This window comes from Acomys minous (genome assembly GCF_964271855.1).
Source record: "Acomys minous genome assembly, chromosome: 19".
Taxonomy (NCBI): Eukaryota; Metazoa; Chordata; class Mammalia; order Rodentia; family Muridae; genus Acomys; species Acomys minous.
This window is the reverse complement of record NC_140499.1, coordinates 8,653,279-8,675,450: the sequence shown is the minus strand read 5'-3', so window position 1 is coordinate 8,675,450 and position 22,172 is coordinate 8,653,279. Positions and strand designations below refer to the sequence as shown.

The window sequence follows — 22,172 nt, the reverse complement described above, 5'->3', positions numbered from 1 at the left end:
ATTTCAATTTCCTCTATATAATGAGCCTTTTACGGTAATTTATTGCTTGGCTGTCTCAAGCCTGAAGCTAAAACGTACTCAAAGGGGGAATAAAAGTTCTAGTTAGCATGAAAATATTTGGGAATACATAAACTAAAAAAGAAATAAGGCAAAACACTGTTTGTTGCCCCCCCTGCCCCTGTGCACCTACACACACACACACACACACACACACACACACACACACACACACACACTGGACTGTGAAGGCTAGGAGGCTCGTATCCAAAGGTGTCATGGGTACAACATTTCTTAGCTCATCCGTACTATAACTGTTCACCCCGGCCAGCTTGTTTCAGTCTGACAGTTATATATGTCTTGATTCTACTTATGATTTTTTTGCAATAATATAGTCAATTCAAATTTTACTTCAACTGGCTGAGCCACCATATTATTAAAGGATTTTAATCTGGTCTTTCTTTTATTTGTTGCGTCCTCTCCTCCTTCCTTTTAGGAAAGCCACTGGAATGTCACTGGTGCATCTCTTAGTATCAGTGGACTCATCTGGAGGAAATAGTGCTCCAGATCATTACTTAGTGCTTAACTTTAAACCTATCTATGGATGATTTTAGAAATGCTCAGATTTTGTTTTCACGCCCAGTAAAACACCAACCGCACAGCCGGCGTTACCCTCTGCACAGAGACTTCATGCGACACATTCAGTGATGGGAAAGCAAAAGATATTTGTTCCCAAAAGTTGTGTTAAAATAACTGCAGAGTGTTGCAAAACTTCAGAGTGCATTAGGAAGTGACGCCACGTTAACAGCTACGCTTTGGGATTCATTGCTACGAAAAAATAAACTACCGAATTAGCAATAACTAGACATACGTCTTTAAAACGGAGTTCAAAGACTTTTTCTCATCGCATTCTGGGTCATCCAGGAGGAAAACAGTTGCAGGGATGAGGATGGGTGGGAAAGCTGAGGAAGGACCTTTAACCCTTGGGCCTGCCGGCTTTTTACAGTGAGGAACTCCTCTGGATGTTGCAGGCTGGTTTAGCGCCACCCTCTTATGTACGCACAAGCTGCCTGTAGCTTTGCCTCCCACATTCATGTGTAACAACTAAAACTGACTTCAGAGTTTTCTGAATAAGGTCCTCCATGAAAGAAGGGTAGCACTCATGGTCCTGGGCTAGGCAGGACCATCTGCCTATGCTGTGAGTGCTCCAGGCCTGTGATCCTCTAGGGTCATGGCTGTGTGTTCACTGAGGGCGTTTGCTCTGAACACAGCCCCCAGATTTTGGCATGAGGTTTCCCCCTCTCGTCTCTGTCTGATTGTGGTAGAGCACACCAAAATAAATGAAGTGATTTTCAAATCCTTGAACCTCCTGGGTCAGCAGATGAAACCTGGGCGAGCCCTTTCCTCCTGCCAGCCTCCTTCATGCCAGTTTCTGCACTCGCACAATCCCTTAAATTGCTTATATGAATGCAACTTAATTGGCAGCTACAGCACCCAACACCAGAGGACAATTTCTTTAACTGCTAAGGGCGACTGATAAAAAAAAGCTGTCACAGTCCTTCTAGCCTTCTTACTACTGTGAGGGAAAAGCAAGGCCACGGTGTGAGGGATTGGAAGCGGTCCCTCTGCCACGGACACGTGGAGCGGCTCTACTTTGTCCACGGCAACCCCTTATCCAGGAGAGTGACCTTCTGAATTGCTGTGGATGGTGCGGTGGTCACAGCTGTGGTGAAAACCAACTTCACAGAATCCTGTTTCTCTACTGGCAAAATTCTGCGCCTATGGCTCAAAGCTGAACATTGGCTTTCTACAGCGCTCTCCACTCTTAAAAGGCCTTAAGGATCCTAAACAATCTTCTTGGTAAGGAGGGCAAATGTTTTCACTCCCGTCTTACAGTCCAGACAACTGGCTGGGATTATGGACCCTATGGTGGCCAGCGTTCATTGAAGGCAACCAAGCGTCAAACGTAGGTTACTGATCCCGGAAGCCAGTGCTTTTTCCATACAATTTCACAGAATATACTTTGCAGAACTCCAGCCTCGAAGCCGTAATGGTGAGCCCCCCATTCCATGCAACTGGGACTCTTTGCAAGCCCTGCCTGCTCAGAACCATCCCACTGTGCTGTGTGCATGCAGGTCTGACAAACAGCAGTGAGGCACTTGTCCTTCTCAGCAAGCTACCTACAAGGGACACAGCCATCTGTTTTCCTAATGAAAACATGTCGCCACAGATAAGGAAATAGATCACTTAGCTCAGCCGGATTTGTTAGCTAAGGTTGATGTTGTTGCTTGTGCTGCTGTTAACGTCCCACAAAATTAATCTAACAACATCCGGTAACTTCTTGTTCACAAATTACACACTATAAATTTGAGGTGCGCTAGAATTATGCCTCTTTGCATTGTTAGTAGAACCACTGGGAGCCATCTCCCAGCAAGCCTGGCCAATACAGGTTTGTTATTAGAAGGTACTGGAAGGATAAACCACACCATTAACCAAACACTAGTACCTGTTGTTTGCCCAGTTGGGATATTGGGAAAGCAATGTTTTTGCTTAGTGAAGGGCTCTGGAGCTTTTTATGGGTATGCCTCAGGGTCTCAGGCTGCCTTCTGTTGAGAGAGCTCTCCTCCCCAAACAAGGCTGTATATAAGAGGGCTTTTCCCACAATTCCACTGGCTTCCTTTCTGAATGTCAATATTAGGAAATGGGTTTAATATTTGTATCTTATAAAATTATGACCAAGAAAAGGCAGTACTAACCTCATCTATAGCTTTCTTATAGCTCTGTGAAAGAGGAACCCAATCCAGAAGCATCCACAGGCAGGGAAAAGCCGGAAGAAAAGAAGCAGGTTAGACACAAAATTCACATTGTTAATGGAAAACTGATATAGACAAGTTCAAGCCAGGATGATGCAAATCCCCTTTGTTATTAGATTACTTAGCGTTTTCCTTAGTTTAAGATGCAAGAAGTAGTAAATGGAAGAGGTGTTCATTCATAGGTCAGTGTCTCAAAACATCCACATTAATTTTCTACTTTCAGATAGCATACTCTGTTCCTTTTCTTTCCTTTCTGTTTCATATCTATCTATCTATCTATCTATCTATCCACCCATCCATCATCTACCTATCTATCTATCCACCCATCCATCATCTATCTATCTGAGACAATGTTTCATGTATCCCAGGCCAACCTTGACTCAATATTCAACCAAGGATGACTTTGAACGTCTGGAATGCCCCATCCTGCCTGTTTTATGTGATGCTGGGGACTGAACCCAGGGCTTCATATGCGCAAAATGAGCATCTAACCAACTGAACCTCAAACTTATCCCATGTATTTTCTTCCTTTAATGCTTCTTGGTGTTGGATCCAAAGAAAACTCCACAGCCCTAGACTCTGGCACCCCTACCAAAGTGGCCATTTCCTCACCACTGTCAGAAGAGACGAATGGCTATCTATGGTCCCCATTAGCACATCAGAGAGCATGCTGGCCTGTAGTCTCCCTCAGTCTCCTCAGTCTCACAACTACCCCTCGCTATTCTCAACCTCTCACCTTGCCCTTGATCTTAAACTTCTCTAGCTCATGGCCTTGGCTTCTGCCACCTTCTCATTCCCATATGGCCCTGCCATTTCAGCCACGCCCTTGTCTTTCTCCCTTGTCAGCCCCCCACCCTCTCCACCCCCTGGCCTCCTTTGCCAGCACTCCCTTTGTCTTCCTCTCTCACTTGCCCCTGCCCTCCTCTCATGGCCTAGTGCAGTCTTCTGACCATGTCCAGTTTATTGCTTTTTCCCTGCTCTGGATTCTTCCAGATGCCTCTGGCTATTGTCTCTCTCATATCTACAATAAAAAACCTTCCCGTCAACCACACCTTGGAGCTGTTGTGTCTTCGGTTTACAACCTGATGCTGAAACACTCAGTTTATACACTTAGGCCCTTCATGTTCTATCGATGAAGCTGGATCTCAAATCTACAGGCCCCGCATTACGCCATACTTGCTAAGTTTTGGTCCAGAAAAGGCTAGTCCACGAGGCATGACAAATAGCAGAAGACTGAAATAATGATGTTTCATGTGAAAACCAGTGGGGAGAGTGGGTGAGGCAACTTACAGGAAGAGCCCAGGTGCTCCAAACTGCTACTTTAAACATCTTTTTTTTTTCTTGTCAAAGTGCTGAGCAAATCTTGTGGCATGTGGCGTGAACTACTCCTCTTTCTTTTTTTTTTTTTATAGGAATGCTGATAAGCCACAAAAGCACCCAAAGTCAGAGGGCGCAGCTTAGATCCACTCAGTTCCTTCCTAATCATGTATACCTTTCTTCTAGATGCTTCTAGCACACAGTGCTCTTCTTTGTCCTCCAATTTTTGCTTTGAGACACGAATGTGACCCCAACTACCTTATCTTGGATCCTCAAGAAAGTGCAGAGTTCAAAATTCTTAGAAAGAAAGGCACTCACGGCTGGCCGACTGGGCCGCGTGATGTCTCTGGATTCTTCCGGCTTCACCTTGGAAGGCTCATGGGGAAGCACGGGCGATCCTTCGGACTTACTGTTGGCTAGAGGAAAGAGCAAGGACAAACAACAATAGGACATGGCCATTAGAGATGCCTGCCTCACATTCTGAGTGAGTGATGGAGAGCGATTACTCACTAGGTAAGCCCATGTCTACCCATGGAAAACCAACAAAGGCACGGTTTTCTTATTCTCCAGATGAGGACAGACTCAAAAGATGACACGCCTGGCTCGAGGTGACAATGAAGCTATGCACTTATTGGGAATCTTTCTGAATTTTCAAAGTCTTCTTAGTCATTATTTCAAATGAGCTTCTAAATTAAAATTCTAGGCTTGTTTCCTTCTCTTATCATGTCTTCGTTGGGATAGGCTATTCTGATGTTTGATGGAATGAGTTTTAAAAAGGGTTGAGAAGCGATCTGAGACCTTTCAGGAAGAAAGAAGGCTGCAGATCAGGAAGACGTTGATGACAAAGGGTAGGGAACAAGGAGGGGGCTCTCCCTGCGGCTGCAGAGCGAGCGCTGCTGTGTTGTTATGTCGCAGGTGGAGGGCAGGCAAGCTCAAAGCTTTTTGTTTGGTTTGAATGTCCAGGCAGGGATGATCTGTACCCAGAAGTGGAGGGGGGAGGGGGAAGGAAAGAACATAAGAACTAAGCCTGCAGTTGTTCAAAAAATTAAAGTGGCATGGCTAGCCCTGATGTTCTTCACAATTTGCTCCAAAGATGCAAATATTACAATGAACATTTAAAAAAATGTTACTGGAATGGCAGGTGTCGGGATCAGTGGCACAAAGACACACAGGACACTGGGGCAGGCAACCAATGTCAGAGGAATACCGAGGGCAGCTGTGGGACAATCTAAGTTTCAACTAAGTCATGGATGTCACATGTCAGATTTTTGAGCTTTAAAAAAATTGCATATACACAGATTTTTACTTAATCTCACCTAGAAGATTAGTAGGGGAGGTGAATTATGATCGGGTCTACTAAAGGGGCCACAGAGGAACTAGTGGTTTTTCTCAGGGAGAGTGACTTATCAGTACACTAGTATTTATCAAATTGTACTTCAGAAAGTCTGGTATTAATGACTTGTGAGCAAATTTGCCTTCTGAAGAAGGTGACTCAAAAAGAGTACATTTTGACCAGTTAGAACAGTATTTTGATAGGTGTGAATTAATTATACTATATTCTTTCCATGGGTTTCTTCATAACTGAAAACTAAGTTGTGATGGGTGGTTTTGAATTAAATATTAAGATATATATTCATATTTACTTATTTGGTAGGAACGACCAGAAAAGTCAAGCATATGTCTTTAAGGCAAATGTATTTCCTTTTCGCTCATGTATATTTCTTTTAAGGAAAATTCATTTTGAAAAATACCTAAGATTAAGAAGCATGCTTGGGATACTGGAAGGGATGTCTAGCACCAGGGAAGCAAGACTGTAGAGAGCAGGAGACTGAAAATGAAGGAGCCAAATGGAAGTGGACATTGGGGAGCTGGAAAGTAACCATGCTTTGCAGTAAGGCTACTACTTCGAGATCTACCTGGAAAAGATGGCAAACTGGAATTTTAGATAGATCTACAGGACTGATATTCACACTCTGATGTCACATGCACAATTAGGGAGGGCAGTCCAGTCCCTTCAGGAGACACAAGCACTTTACCTCGAACTCTGGTTCGTTCACTGGATCCTGCTTGTGACCCAGGCTGAGAGCCTCCCTGGGAGCTGGGCTGGGAGCTGGGAGTGCTGGAGCTGGAGGAACTGCCACTGCTGGTCCTCTGCAAGGGACTCTCTGGGACAGGCTCCGTTCTGCGGAGATCAGGGTTGCTGCGTGGAGGGCGGAATGCAAGGGCTGCGGTCAGCATCCAACATGTGCAAGGCACTCACTTAACAGCTCAGTAGCAAGAACACGAACAGCCAGACTTTAAAAGTGAACTACAGACCTCAAATGACATAGAAAGATGCACAAAAAGCCATATATAAAAATGCTCAGCATTACTTATTAAAACCATTCTCTCAAAAATATAAACGATAAAATAGCCATACTGCTGAGAATGTTGAAAAGGAAATCCTTGTACTCTTTTGGTAGGATGCAAATTAGCATTGCCATCATGGAAAATATTATGGGTATTTTTCTAAGAATTAGAAACAGATCTATGACATGACCCAAAAATTCTGCTTCTGGATATACATATAGAGGAAATGAGGTCATTGTGTGAAGGAGATGGATGCATTCACTGATGCACAAGTGGGTAAAGAAAACATGATATGGTTTTATATCTGTGGCAATACATATTCTGTACACGTGTCAGCCACATGAGAAGACATGTAATGCATGAGCTCTCATGTGCATAGGCACAACTCGGGTAGCAGAGAGTGCAGTGTGGACTATGAGCAGCTCTGGGGTTTGGTGTGGGGACAAGGGGACATAAGAACAGGAAGGTTTCAAGCAGGCAGGATGAGCAAGCCTTGGAGGTCTGGTGTACCCGTGCCACCTTTACTTTGTGTGCATGCTGCAAGTAGAGAGTCTTTTCGAGAAAAGATCTCATGTTTTAGATTACTGCGGCATCACAGGCAGCTTTGATCCTAAATGTTTTTACCACAAAAAACAGTAACTATTTGATCTCGTAATTTATATAGCTATCAAAATATCACATGATATACATAAATATGTAATTTTATTTTGTATACATAGGTGAGGCTGTTGGGGGTAACGTGCTAGTGGTAGAAACCTCTGAAACCCTGAACTTGAGGGGCCAAGGGACGATGGAGCCAGCTGCTGGAAGGGCAGGCAGGGGATGAGCCCCAAACTCTATTCTTGGGTCAATACACAGAAAGCAGTAACCCTGAGATGAGAAACCATAACAGAAGGCCTTCCTTTCAGCAGTTCTTCTAGTATTCACCGTAAGGACTTGTAATAAATAAAAAAGGAAAAATAAGGAACAGCACCCACCATTTCCAAGCCAGGAAACAGTCAACTATATCGTACTATTTCACAAATTATCAAATATTAAATTTTGTTTCTTACTTTTTTCTCCCTAACGCTGTACTGTGAGCACTTTATTATATTCTGAAAGTGCTGGCTGCAAAACAACCCATCATATAGACAAATTAGTTTGGTAGTTCATCTATTGTTATTCATTTATGTGGCTTCCAGCACATTACTGTGACAAATAACACAGAACTAAACATCTATGGAACTCAACTCTATTTTTCTTAGTATTAGATTTCTTAGTCGCAAGGTCATGAACTCTGTGAACACACATGTGTATGCAAATGTACAAAAGAGATTAGTAATCTTCACTGTTGTTTATGGTGATCATCTTCTCTCTGAATTTTTCCTTGTGCACGTGCATGTGCACACATGTGTCCATGCACGCACAGGTCACTGTGGTGACCAGAAGTAGGTGTCAGACTCCTTGAGGCTGGCGTGACAGGTGATTGTGGGTTTACTATGGGTTCAACTTCTACCTGATGTCGGTGCTGGGAACTGAACTCCAGATCTCTGTAAAAACAGCAAGTGCTCTTAACTGCTGAGCCATTTCTCCAGCCTCTGTTTATCTTTATTGGCCACAAAGAGCAGTATTTGTTCACTCACTTAGTATTATCATGGCAGGAATGGTCAGGCAGCTAAGATAGGACAGTGACAGGACACAGTGATGTATCCTGGGAACCTAGCAAGGTACACCATTGCTTTCGTTCCTGGCTAGCCTCCAGTAGAACACAGGATGATGGGTAAACGGGGAGCATGCCCATCCCTGTTACCAGAGCTACATCAGGTGAAGAGGGAAGAGAAGAACCATCTAGCAATGGTGGTTGTTAAAGGTTATTTTTTTTTTTAATGACTTTTGTTAAAAAAAAATAATGAACAGTATTCTTAAAGTTTCTATACAGTTCTTCTCTTTTAGCTTCTAATTAACATATTTTTCATTTTCTATTAGATTTATACAGTTCTGGACAGGGATAATGGAGCTGAGCATCAAAGCCCCAGCCTATTGCCAGGCAGCTGCTTTGAGGGGAAAACCAACAGAACATCTCCATCTCCTTCACTGGCAATGTCTTTAGTTCTCTAAACTCTGAGCATTTGTGTGAGTGGAGATGCTGCGGTGCAATGGTTCAGATGCAGGAAATGCAACTTTAGGCTTTCCTTCACTCTGGCTGGCTCAAGAGCACCCAGTGTGCACCAGGTTCTGGGCAATGTGTTGGATGTTGGGTATGTCCCAAACAGAACTGAAGTAGCAGTTCCTCATGCTAAGGCATTTATAGCTTACCCTACCAATGGCCTAGCAGCAAGATGTCCAATGTTGGAAGCAAAAATAAATCATACCATCTCTTTTTGTTAGTTGATTTAAAGAAAAGATAGCATATAAAAGTAATAGGCATCACCATGGCATTTCCATACATACTTTTAAATGACATATCTTTCTTTGTGGTAGTGTACCTGCCCAATTCATGGCTGAGTAGAAGTGTCTAGTAACAATGGTTAACTTCAGGGGCAAATTTTATGTAAAAATACTCATTTTTCCATTAATTTTGGTAATATAAATTTAGAATTTACTGCAATATTTACTCTTCAACATTTGTGGGAAGTGGGTATTAAGTCACCTTAACAGTAAAGCCAACTGCAGAGTGACTGTTGGCAAAGCTCCTGGCAACCAAGAACTCTTCCTATACTAATGGAACTGTTTAATGCCAGTAACTGTTTTTGTGAAAACCATATGTATCTAAGGTTGGAATAAATTTGGGTCCCAAATGCAAATAGCCCTAAATTAGAAAATACTTAAAATGGTCAATGTTTCTTCCCTAAGTATCTCCTATTATATCCATGTTACTTTTCATAGAAAATAATCATCTCTAATTCTCAAATAATGCCTTTTCCCTACTGCTATCTTTTATGAAACAGTGGTGGTCAGGGGATTATTAATAAATTCCTAAGTTATTTGCTATAAAATTTACTAGTAACTAAAGATATTATAGACTAAGAGGGCGAATGGCACTGAAGTTTCTTTTACTGTTCCGATTCTTGTGGAATGCTGCTGCTGTCTCTTTGTATTTAAGAAATACTGAGCTGGGCGTGGTGGCGCACACCTTTAATCCCAGCACTCGGGAGGCAGAGGCAGGCAGATTGCTGTGAGTTCGAGGCCAGCCTGGTCTACAAAGTGAGTTCAGGACAGCCAAGGCTACACAGAGAAATCCTGTCTTGAAAAACCAAACCAAACCAAGCAAAACAAACAAACAAACAAACCAAAAAACAAAAAAACCCAACCAACCAAACAAAAAAAAAACCCCCAAAAACAAAAACAAAAACAAAGAAATACTGAGAGAATGAATGGTGGTGGCTTATGCTCAGAAATGTTCTCTATGGTGGCGTGGTAACAGTATTCGGTTACTTTCTCTATTCAGATGTCATTTGATGCTTCAGTCAAAATCTTGCTCACTCACTCCCTAAGTGTGTTGGATGTGAGTGAGCTAGAGAAGGTCAGGCCAGGAGGTGTACAGTTAAGTGACATCATCACCTTGGCAACGAGATGCAGGTGGGAGAGATCACACTTAACAGTTTACAACCCTGAAAGCTACATCAGAAGAGACTGTAAATGCCATTGTTGTTTGGGAGAATTCATGTGCACTGAGGGGTCATGGTGGTATTACATAGGAGTACGGCGTACTGGGACTTGGTATCATATGGGAAAGGCTGGGCATAGCCCGAGTGAAGACAAAAGCTGGTGTTTTTCTTGAGCATGTGGGTGATGTGAAGAGGCCAGTGGGACAGACGACCAAGTCTGTGGTAGAAACAGGAAGTTCTGATCAGAAGGGAGAGGTGGTTTGGATAGCACACTCTTAATGCTCTCTGCCTTCCATCGTGGGCCCAGGGTGGGCGCCTAGCTAGGAAAAAGGATGAACAGACAGGAGGCTGTGGGCATGATAGGGGTCCAGGCATAACTGTCTGGGATGCACATGGGTCTTTGACGAAGCTTGGAGCGTCTGTCTATGTGAGGCTAATTAGCTCCCATGAGCATTTCATTCCTGTCTCTTCACGCCAGGCCACCATCCCAGGTGCTGACTGTATTACGTTGCTTTCCTTGCTGCTGCACACTGAAAGAAACACTTAGTGTCTGTGTAACAACATGGAGAAACAGGGGAACTTAATCTTTTTTTCCTACCTTACTCTCTTTTTCTTAAAAATATGAGTAATGTGAGAAAATGTCATATGATATTTTCCTCTTCCCCATTGCATTTGTATGATCTGCCTTATAGGTTATAGGTTATAGGTTATAGTGTACTTATGGATACAACTTCAGAACTCCACTAAGCAAGAGATTTCCCTTGTTCACACATTAATCAAGACTCCTTGGAGCTAAACAGGCAAAATCTTCAAGATATCCAAATACATTTCTTTAAATGCTAACTTGAAATCCATGTATTTTCTATCCAGCAAAGCATGATGTTTGCTCTATAAGACCAACACTGAGAGAATATGTAGCAATTATCCTATCTACTTGAATTGTATAAAAAGTCAAAACGGAAAATGAGGATTATAACATGATTTCTTTCTTGTCCAAAGCCTTGGGCCAAGTCTTTAATTAACTGGCTGACTGCCAAAATGCCCTTTCCTTTGTTCTCAGATGACACAGCCAATAGGAAAAGACTACTCAGAAGAAGAGAGGTTTGGAATGGGACAGGGAATGTTTAATCCTTTGGATTTTTTTCTTTGCTTTCCTATTCTAACAATACTCATTTGAGCATATTTTAATTTGGTCTAAGAAAGACACATGAATCAAACTAAACATTTAAAAGTGTCCAAAAGTTTTAAAATAGCAATTTTTTTACATGATCAATACAGTCTGTATTTAAGCTCTCCTGATCACTCTCATATGATTAGGCCATTGGCATCCAGCAGTGTGTGGGACCTGCATGTGGTGCTTGAGCTTAACTAACGGCCAGTTTCTCAGGCAGGAGGAAAAGGGCAGGAGACTGTGCCGCCAACAGTTTAAAAATACTTGTAATACAATGAAAATATTGTGTTATACATATAAGTGCTCCAGTGCCAACACAAATTACCTTAGAAACATAAGACAAGGTACAAAAGGCTTGCCTGAAAATACTTGCTGTTCTCAGAGTGAGACAGTGGAGAGGCATGAGAAGGCAGTGAGCCCAGAATAGTAAGGCTCAGACTTCGTAGCATTAGCTACACACACTCAAGTGTACCTCCTGACTCTAGAGTCTTCCATTCAGGCGTACTACATGGCTACTGTTGGTTCAAACATGTGCTTTTCAAATTGTTATAGAGAATCTCACATCGACAGTTACTACATAACACCTTGCCCCTAGGACCTGGGATTCACTATTACAAATGGAGGGGAAAAAAATACAAACTTTTTAACCTTCAGGCTTTGACTTTTTCTCTTTTGCTCACTTAGCACATAGTTTGTCTCTTATCCACACCAAACTGTGGACAAAGAGAACCACTTTCCTTGGTGGCTCTTCTCTATGTGAGACTCAGAGACCCAGGACCCTGCTTTGTTGAAGCATTATCATCTTGAACTTTGGGTTCCTAAGCTTCCAAAAGGAAGAGAGAAACCTTGCTTTTAAAAACAATGCATGTGTGTGTGTATATAAGAGTTTGTGTGCAAGCAGATGAGAGTATGTATGCTTGTTTATGGAACCCAGAGTACACCCTTAGGTGCCATTCTTTAGGAGCTGCCTGCCTCTTTTGAGACAGGTCATCGCTGGTCTGCAGCTCACCGTAATTGACTAGGCTGGATAACCAGAGAACCCCAGGGACCCTCAATCTCTTTCTGTCCACTGCTGGGATTCTAAGTACATTTCATCACCTGATGTTTTGCATGGGTCCTTGGTATCACACTTATGTTTTCTTTAAGTAAATTCATTTCAATTGTCACAGATGCCTATAGATTTTAACTCCACTTGGAATAAGGCTGGACTCTGTCCTCTAAATAGAGCACCTCTCCCTTCTGTGAGTGAGTGATTCCTCCCTAAAGCCTTTTAAGAGAAGAGCAAAGTGAGTGTGTTAAGATAAAAAGCATTCTGCATGCAAACAAAACCATAAGCCCTGCTCTCTTCTTTTTCTCTCTCTCTCTCCTCTTCATGGTCTTTCTCTTGTCATGAACACAATGAAGAAGAAAACAACCTCCCTAGTGCATCCTTTTTTATAGCCTCAGCTGAGGCCACTTGCTATTTCAAGTGGATCCTAAAAAAAGGATGCATTCATCATGACAAATCCGAGGGAAACTTGATGAACGACAGAAACAAACAGCATCTGTTGCCACATAATGTCTGCCTAGATACTGTGTAGACACTGTTTACTTCCCAGCATCCCTAAGACCTCTGCACCAACCAGTGGAAGTTGAATGCAACCTCCTGATTATAGGAATGGTAGATGGAAAATTCTGGAAGAACATAGAGTAAATCATGGAAGCATAATTGTATTTCAGAGACCCTCCATAATGCCACTGGCATGATCAAGGCTGGTCCTGACTGGGACAAGCTACAGAATTTCTGCTGTCACTTCCTGTGTCCTAGGCAAAGCTCTACAATGCTTCAGTGGTCCTTGGGGAACATTTCTTGGCCTGGTGCTGTGGTTCAATTCCAGTTCAGTTTTGTAAGTCCAGCTCCGTGAATGAGGTCTCCAAAGCAATGACTTGCAATGCTGCAACCACAACTGTATTTCTAAGTTTGTGTCCAGATTTTTAAAAACTGTCACATTGAAGAAAAAAAAAAAGGCCACCAAGGCTGACAGACCAGGTGACAAGTACACATGCTTTGGAAGTGAAGACAGGAATAAGGACAGTATTTAGGAAAGCAGGCATTTTGGATAACTATGCGCTCCCTCCCCTTACCTTGCTCTGATAGGCTGAGATCCAAGTCTGGGGCCCAGAGCACTTCCGTTCCCAGGGGAGTTCTTTCTGGCTAGTGCGGGGGATATAGAAGTTGTTCTTTGAGGCACCTAGAAGAAAACAAGAATTCAGAAATATTTCCCATAATCAGTGTAGGCAGGCTACTGTCTGAGGCACCTCCTCCTCTCTGGAGACAGGTTAGAAGTTACAGAAGCTGTCTTGTCTATGAAAGAATTGTCTTTCGGGCTTCAGTGAAGCAGTGACCTCCCAAAACCAAGCCAAAGGGAGAATCTGCTGCCAAAAGTCAATGGGGGGGACATTCTACAACCAGTAAGGCCCTTTTAATCTTAAAATCAAAAGGCAGGTTGCACTAATGAGTTTGACCTGCCGAGCAATAAGAAAATCCCTGTTGTTTGGACAAGGGTGGAAGCTAGGAGAAATCTCTTTGGAGTGCCCTTACTTCCTTGGCAGCTGCCTTTAGGTGGGAGCCATGCAGAGGATGTCACATTTCATTTTAACTCATCACAATGACCAAACAGAGTATAAACTCTAGTGAAAACCTGGGGTACCAGTCTAGACCTTGGACAACAAATCACATATTGGGAAGCCCAGAGAATCTATTACTTTACTATTTTCTTTTTAATATTTATGTGTGTGAGTCCATGTATATTATGTTATGTTATGTTATGTTATGTATGTATGTATGTATACATGCATAACATGTATTGCTGTGTGCCCATGGAAGCTGGGAGAAGGCCTCAGATCTCCTAGAACTGGAGTTGCAATCTGGGTGTAGGGAGATGAACCAGGGCCCTCTCAAGAGCAGAAGTGCTCCAAGCACTGGCAGTCTCTGCAGAGCTCGTATCACTCTTACAATACAAAAACACATACAGTTTTCCTTCCTAAGCAAGCTGCTAGTGTTTAAAAAAAAACCCAAGCTCAAAGCAATGTGGGAGTTGTGATTAATTAGTAAAAGCTATTTATAAAACAGAATTGATATTGATAATTATGGGGGGGGGTTTCTTCAAAATGTCTGTTTAAGTATAATAAGAGTGGGAAGTTCAGCAGAAGTGTGCATTACTAGTCCAACTGGGTAAAGCAAGGAGTAGAACCGAAATGTGTCTCTTCTCACAGAGCAGAGCACAGGCACATGCCTGTGGGGTCAGGAGTTGTTCAAAGGGAGGCCTTACTTATAGAAGCCACATGAAGATTGGCACACAAGGTCATTTTCAATGTAAGTGTTATCTTTTATCTGTCTTGAAAAATATTTTATTATAATTCCTTTTAACATAAAGTGGAACCAAGAAAGTAAAACCAAGTGCCCAAGTTGGTATAAAACCAGTTCAAATTAAGTGCTACAGCTGACAGAGCCTCCTCTCCTGTTTATAAAGAGACACATTTGTAGAGAAGGGTTCAAGAACTGGCTGAAGCCTGAATATTTAAACTGACCTAACATTTCTTGCTAGCTTTATACCTATCTACCTGAGTTTTTTAGGGCGTGGACGAGGTACTTTCTTTCTCTGGTTTCCAGCTCTTGGGTACAGTTTATTTTTCACATTAAAGTTCTCGTGTAAGTAACCACTTTGGATGGGTTTCTGATTACCCACAAATGGTCACCCAAGGGACAATGTTGTCACTGTTTCATTGTCAAAATGAAGGCGCTCCCCACTGTGATCCCACTTGAGAGGGAGAAGGAGATGGTAATTATCTGTAAATCACTGAGACTATTTTATTTTTCTTGCCATTAATAATAACAGTGTTTCCTGGAGATCATGGGATATTCCAATTGTCTCAGCTTCACATGCTGAGCTCAGAAGAAAAGATTCATGGACCATGAAGAACATGGTACAACAATGTCTTCAGCATTTTAAAGACATCCAGTTGACTGTAGACACATGTACAGCCACATTCCAGAACATCGCTTGGAACAAATAGCATCTTACTAATGTAAGATGAAACGAAAGACCTCAAGGTTGTCTGTAGGGTGGGAAAAGTAGTCACTTCATTGTAAAGTTCAATCCTTTTAATTAATTGAGGCTGGAAATACAGTACCCTTTAGCTTAGAAGGAACATTCCTTAAGTGAAGCCAAGAGAAATGCTTGAAGACAAGGCCAGCCTGTATGTGTGTATATGTGTATTTCTATATGTATGTATGTGAGTGTGACAGGCTGTGTCCATGTGTTTGTGTGCCTGTGGAGGCCAGGAGTCAATGCTGGGTATTTTTCTCACTATCTCTCTGTATCTCTTTCTCTCTGTGTGTGTCTCTGTCTCTCCCTTTCTCCCTCTCTCTGTTCAATGAGTGTCTCATTGATCCTGGAACTTGTGAATTTAGATAGACATTTTTTGCCAGAGATCGTCTCTTCTCTGTGTCCGTGGCACATGTCACCATGCCTGGCTGTTACTTGAGCCTGAACTCAGATCCTTGTACTTAACCGACAAGCACTTTATCAACTGAGTTGTCTCCCCAGTCCCCAGACTATTTTCTGAACCCTTGAAATCTGGTTGAGCTTTGTGTCATGAAATATAAGAGCAAGCACATTTTCTTTTATTTATTTAGTTTGTCTAGCCCTAAATGCAGCAATCATTGACACTACCCACTAGTCTATTTCCTAACATGTACAGCAAAATTGCCTAGAGTGTTTGTGGTTGAGAGTTCTAACCCTGTTTTAAGACACGGACTCCTCTGTCACTCATCCTGGCTCTCTGTCCCCTTGGGAAAACGAAGATCCGAAGTGATGAGTGCGTACCCAAGACTTGGCTTAGACAAGGGACAATGACAAGTGTGAGATGGAAGGTGCTTTTGCACAACCATGTCCTCCATACTGTGAAAGGGATGAGGCAGTGGTGGATGCAGGGATGGCTGCAGCGACACAGACACACGGCCGCGCTGGCGCTACCTTTGGTGGAATGTCTTCTTCCTGCCGTAACCAAGAGCTTCGGTCAAACTTCTCAATGCGAGTGGGGAGAGGAGGGTTTTCCGAGGTGGGATCTGAGTTCTGGCGGGGCATCTCGACCCGGTGAGAGGTCACGTTCAGAGCCTCCTGGAACCCAGACAGGCCCTGTGTGGGCTGCTCGTGCACTGACTGGGAGGCAGTCAAGGCTGGTCCCTGGGATTTTACAGCTACCAGCTGTGGGATCTAAGCACACAACACAGGGGCAGCATTATTAGAGACCCAGAGACTGAAGGGACAAAACGTTCTACATGCAAGAATTGAATTCATCAGAGCTACTGACAAAGCAGTTTTCAGTTATCAAAAATCGCATTTGGGATAAGCTCTACTGGTTGGATACTCCTGCTATACAAAGGTGCACAGAACCCATTTCACGACCCTTCAGAATATTCAATTTAGAAAATATGGAGGGCCAACTCAGGGTTCCTGGCAACAGGTTCAGTGTTTTAGCTGGAACTGCTGAGAAGCCAGGGAGTGATATGGTAGTAGCAACAATAGTTGTATTTATTCAACATTTTCTGGACAGCAACATGAGTTGTTTTATAAGCTATCCCAAGCTCCTTCCTGTAAAGTACTTAGCTTTGACTGCAGATACTGAAAGAAAAAAAAAAGGCTCTAAATGTTTTTCCTTTTGTGAATTCACTGAGTCCATCGTGGAATCAACAGGACCACCCTCCTTATTTCAGACATGAGCGATCGATCCCAGATAGAGATTTCACGGTGGCTATGCAAGAGTCTGAGCTGGAACCAGAGCCTGTGCATCTAACTTCTGGAGTGTACTCTTTCCTTCCCTAACTGCTTCTCCTCCAAGCCCATGTGTGCTGCAAGCGCATGTGCATGCGTGTGCTGCATGTGCGTGTGCATGTATGTGTCGGGGCCAGAGGCCAACTTCAGAATGTTTACCTGGTTTGCCTGATTCTCTCTCTTTCTCTCTCCTTTCTTTCTTTCTCTCTTCTTTGAGACAGTGTCTGCTTGTGTAGCCCTGGCTGGCCTAGAACTCAATGCAGTCATGGCTGTCTTTTAACAACTCACAGAAATCCACCTGCCTCTGTCCTCTGAATGCTGGGAGTAAAGGTGTGGGCCTCACATGGCTATCACTTTGTTTAAAATAGGGTTTCTCATTGGCTTTGAACTTGCCAGTTTGGCGAAGCTGGGTGGCTAACAAGTCCCAAGGATTCTCCTGTGTCCCCACCTTCCTAGTGCAGATCCAGATTGCAAGCATGCACGGCCATGTGTGGGTTTCATGTGTGTGTTATAGAGGTGGAACTCGGGTCCTTACGTGGAAGGCACTTTACTGAGTGGATCATCTCCTCAGCCCTGTCCTGCTAGCTGTCACCACTGTGAACAAACCCAATCCCTGATACCAACACATTTCTTGAGGACTTATTTCAACAACTGGGCATGCGGTGCTGTTGCCCATGTAGGGGTGACTTCTAGGGTTTTCACTTGGCCTCTTGAGAAAAAAGCACCAAAATCTGAGATCCCGTCACCACCGCACTGCTCACAGGCCACTGCACTCTGTGAATACTGACGCCTACATCCTACTTCTGGGCGTACACTGGATTCATCAGAGCCTGAGTCCATCTGTTGGCCTGACCACTAGTCCACAGGTCACGGCTGGGGGAAAGGACTCTAGAGCCCTTCCTAAGCTAAATTGTTCCTCTAAGCAGTAGCCACCTCCTACTGCTATCTTACAAGGATCCCCTGTGGTCTGTAGTGTCTGTTGAAATGCTACAGTGACGAGCTGGAAAAATCACTAAATCATTCTGCTGAGTGTTTTGATTCAATGGGAATAAACATACTAAGGTTCATACTGTTGTAAATACAATTAAATATATTAAATAACATTAATAGAGAACACACGGCTTATCTAGTACAAAATCCAAACTCTCTTTAGAAGACCACTGCAAGCACCCCTAAAACTGAGGCACTGAAGAACTTTCACAGAAAGTCTGTTTTTATACCCTCATCATTTCAAAAGGGGCACTGCCACAATGCTGCCCTTTAACAGGGCGAAGGTTCATTACAAGGTCAAAGAAGAAGATTTTTAAAAGAAGAGAAACCTTGTAAAATATCCCTTTTTGAAGAGTCTGCAAGAGAGAATTATATCCAGATTAAAACCAACCAGAGGAAGGTATGTTAAGCTGATTGGTGCTGAAAAAAATCTTGAATTTTGCTCATTACCACCAACTTAAAACACAAGAAAGCCTTGATTTTTATCATTATTCCTTTAAGCTCTAGTTCAAACAGCAGGACATATATCAAAGGCGACCTCAAAATGCACCGCAGAAGCCTTGCCACAGCTGGGTGCCCGGAAGGAATTTAAGATGTTTTGGTAAGAAAGCTTGTATTACTTACTTCCCCACCCCCCATGGAATTTCCATATTCTACATCACTTTGAATTTCATCTTTGAAGAACTTACCAGAAAGCTTCTTTCCTAACAGTGAAATCATCTTTCCCCACCAATAGCTTCTCAGCCTATAAAAGGCATAAAAATCAGCCCAGAAGGCTTTAAAATCAGACTCCTGGGCTCAATCCTGAGTCTCTGGTCAGCAAGTCAGAAGCAGACCTGGGAGTATGTGCTTTTACTAAGCTCACCTGCTGCTGCTGGCTGCTGGCCTGGTGAGCCTGCCTGGAGAACCACTGGCTCAGGAGGCACAGGTTTACTTTATCAAGCCCATTCGATTCTTCCAGCTCAGATTTCCACCCACATTTCAAGGAAGGGAAGAATATATATGTATAGTCTACCTTAACGGTCTATAAATGACTTTTAATTCTTCTGATTATAACTACAAGAATGTTTGCCCACACCCTACACCCAGCAGTACTTGCCTGGTTCTCCACAGGAGCACTTTAACATGAACGACTTTGAAGTTGACTCAAGGTCAATAGCTCTATGCTCTCTGTCTATTTTCTGGAGCCTCCCAATGGCAGAGAGGCTTCTGCCGCCATGAATTCTATACTAAGGATCATTGCTTCATTGGTCCTATGCCATGTTAGACTCTTCTAGGCTTTTAATAAGCTTCCTTGGGCACGAATGCCCACTGGAACAGCAGGGAGATTATACCTGGGGATCAACAGGTCTGAGCATTGGGGGTGTCCGAGCAGGCTGCACTCCGCTAATGCTGAAGGACTCTGATCTCGGGGGCAGGTTGGGGTCAGAGATCCTGTTGGCAACCTTGTGAGGCATGGCAGGTGAACTCTGTCGGTTGAGTCTCGAACGTTCTTCTACCTAGAAGTCAAAGGGAAAGAAAGCCTCAGTGGCTAGAAATTGATTGTTTTTTTCCAGTAAGAATTTCTTGTAGGAACCCAAACAGGCATTTTTATGTTCCTCTGATGAATTCAAAAAGCCCAAACTTGCCATTTGTGTTTTACAAGATGCTTTTTTCTCCTCTCCCTTTTCTTTTCTTTTTCTCATTTGCTTTCTCCTTCTTACGAACGTACTTCTAGTAAGCATGCAGGGCATATGAGGTCTTGCCCTTACGTTACCCAGTAGCTTGTGTTGTGCCAGTTAACTGGGCATTCATGGCCTGCTAAGAGTTTGTCTTGTATTCCTTGAGCTAATAGCCTGGTGATTAGTCACCTGCTATGGGATCAGGCAGGGAGATGTATTCCAGATGCTACGGTAGGCAGTGAGACAGCTTAGGGGAAAATAGAAATTTGCTTTGGGTTGACTCACAAGACAGGGGACAAGAACCACACAAAGACTGGCAAAGGAGAGGTGGCACACGGGAGCTCTGCTCTTCTCTGCATGCTGCTGATAGGCACGTGGGCGTCCTGGATGCTGCGTAATGGCATGGCTGTCTTACACAGACTTCCTGTATCATTTTCTCGTTCTCTTTAGGGCCCTTTCCTTTCAATTGTCTCTCCCTGCTACCCAAAATACACTGCTCCTCCTGTGTTTTGCATCCCCAGTGTGGACTCTGCTGCCCTACTCCCTCCATCCCCCCATCTCTCCTCCTGCTTCTTCCCACACCCTCGCCCTTCCTCTTCTCCTCGCCCCTCCCTACCTTGTCTCCTTTCAACCCATTGTCTTGTCTTATTCTCCAGCGTTTCTCTCAGCCTTAGGACTTCCCAGGAGAAGTTCAGAGAACTAGTGTCTCTTTGTAAACAAGCAAACACACACAAAAAAAACCCCAAACAAAATCACTATCAGTCAGTCCATATTTATAGCAGCAAACAGGCTGTTACTAAGGATGACTGTAAAGAGAAAGTTAAACTAACAAGATGGACACCAAAAGACGGGATGGAAGGTGTTAGTTAATGCCAAAGGGCCAAGACTTTTGTTCTAGGCTTATCTTACAGTGTCCTATGTTGCTTTAGGGCCAACACAGCGGTTGTGCCTCTGCAGAGCGAGGCCACACACCACTCTCCTCACCCCGATGACTCACTGCAATGAGTTCTTAGCTCCCTTCTGTTGACTCAGTTTTCAGGTCTGTCTGCAGAGTTTTACATTTTCTTCTTGCTGCCTGATTTGAAACAGAATTCAAAAGTCCTACTAGTTCTCATCTTCCTTATGTTATTTTGAATCTTCCTAGAGACAAGCCCAATTTCCTATGAATAGTAAGTCTGTTTGAACCTCAAACATTTAAACATGCTACATTAAGCCGCAGATAGGAAATGGCCCGCCTGCCTCTGTGAGGTGCAATTTAAACATCTCTTCCCTCTCTATGGCTTTGTGAGGTATGTCTGATTGGCCTCCACTCGACTTTGGTTTTGAAATTCCATGTCCTACAAGTTCCTCACACACTAAATTTTACTAGCTATAAAAGGCCAGAGATATAAACCAGACAGTGTTTGCTTTGTGAGTGCATAAAGCAGTATATCAGCGATAATTATTTGTCCATTGCACTGAGCAGAAGAGCAAAGCCAGCTGCTGTTGTTACAAAGCCCCAAGAAGACAAGAATAGACAAACCCAGCCCACAGCACACAATGCATCACTTCTAAATAGCAGGCTCCTTGAAAGAAAAGAAAGTGACTATTCTTTGACCACCACAATTCCTTATTTCCTCACTCCCTAAACAAATCATTCTACTTGAACCACTCCTGTTTGAGCTCAGGAACCCTGGAGAGTAGACACGGTTCATAGAAATACATGCATTTCTACACTGTGGTCACGTGATATCCCAAACTCAGGCTGCACTGGTGGTACAGAAATGCATTCTTGAACTTAGAACCAAGGGAACTGAGAGGAAGGACACTGTAATGATTACGGGTGTTACTTTTAACTGTCAAATACAGAGCAGAAAGTGCGAGCCGATTTTCACAGGTAAGCTGTGTGCATGGTTAGTTGTGAAGAGATGGTTCTAAGCAAGTCCTGGACATACTTGCCATGCTTTCAATCACGCACTAGATTCTACTCTTAGTGTGTCCTAACCTGAAAGATTCTATGCCATATGACATAAATAACAAATGGTAATCTTTGGTCCATGACACCAAGATGGCTCAATGTGCTGACATTTTATAAGTAGGAGCTTGGACAACAAAATGGTAAATCCACTAGAAGGTTGTAACAAGGAGGCATTGGCTACACACTGAAAAGATTTTTGTATGTGTGTGTGTGTGTGTGTGTGTGTGTGTGTGTGTGTGTGTATGTGTGCACGCGTGCATGTGCCTGAATGGCAATATGAGCGGTGGAGACAGGAGAGTCCCTGGAAGCTCACAGGCCAAGTGGGCTAGAGTAAGAAAGGACAGCAGGCAGTGCTGAAGCAGTAAAAGACTTTTCCATGCAACGACCGTGTAAGCAGAGTATCCTGCTCCAAGCTGGAGCAAGTTCAAATACTCTTTGGAGTGCTAAAGGGTGATGCAGACCACCAGATGCCATTTCAGGACACATGAGAAAGCAAAAGGAATTTTTATCATCC

The 22,172-nt window shown here is 43.3% G+C and overlaps 1 protein-coding gene across 5 annotated transcripts in view; it reads right to left on the bottom strand.

Annotated features, from left to right (window-relative positions):
• The window catches only part of TNIK (TRAF2 and NCK interacting kinase), a 409,373-nt gene that overhangs the window by 45,540 nt on the left and 341,661 nt on the right, over positions 1–22,172 (bottom strand). For 3 of the 5 annotated variants that reach the window (XM_084769733.1, XM_084769735.1, XM_084769732.1), the window contains 5 exons: positions 19,375–19,539; positions 16,253–16,492; positions 13,359–13,465; positions 6,164–6,327; positions 4,446–4,543 (listed from right to left, as the gene is read on the bottom strand). In XM_084769733.1, the coding sequence (XP_084625859.1) occupies positions 4,446–4,543; positions 6,164–6,327; positions 13,359–13,465; positions 16,253–16,492; positions 19,375–19,539 (774 nt within the window). Of the gene's footprint in view, positions 1–2,753; positions 2,778–4,445; positions 4,544–6,163; positions 6,328–13,358; positions 13,466–16,252; positions 16,493–19,374; positions 19,540–22,172 lie in introns of all 5 variants that reach the window. The other 2 variants (XM_084769731.1, XM_084769734.1) reach the window with 1 other exon arrangement.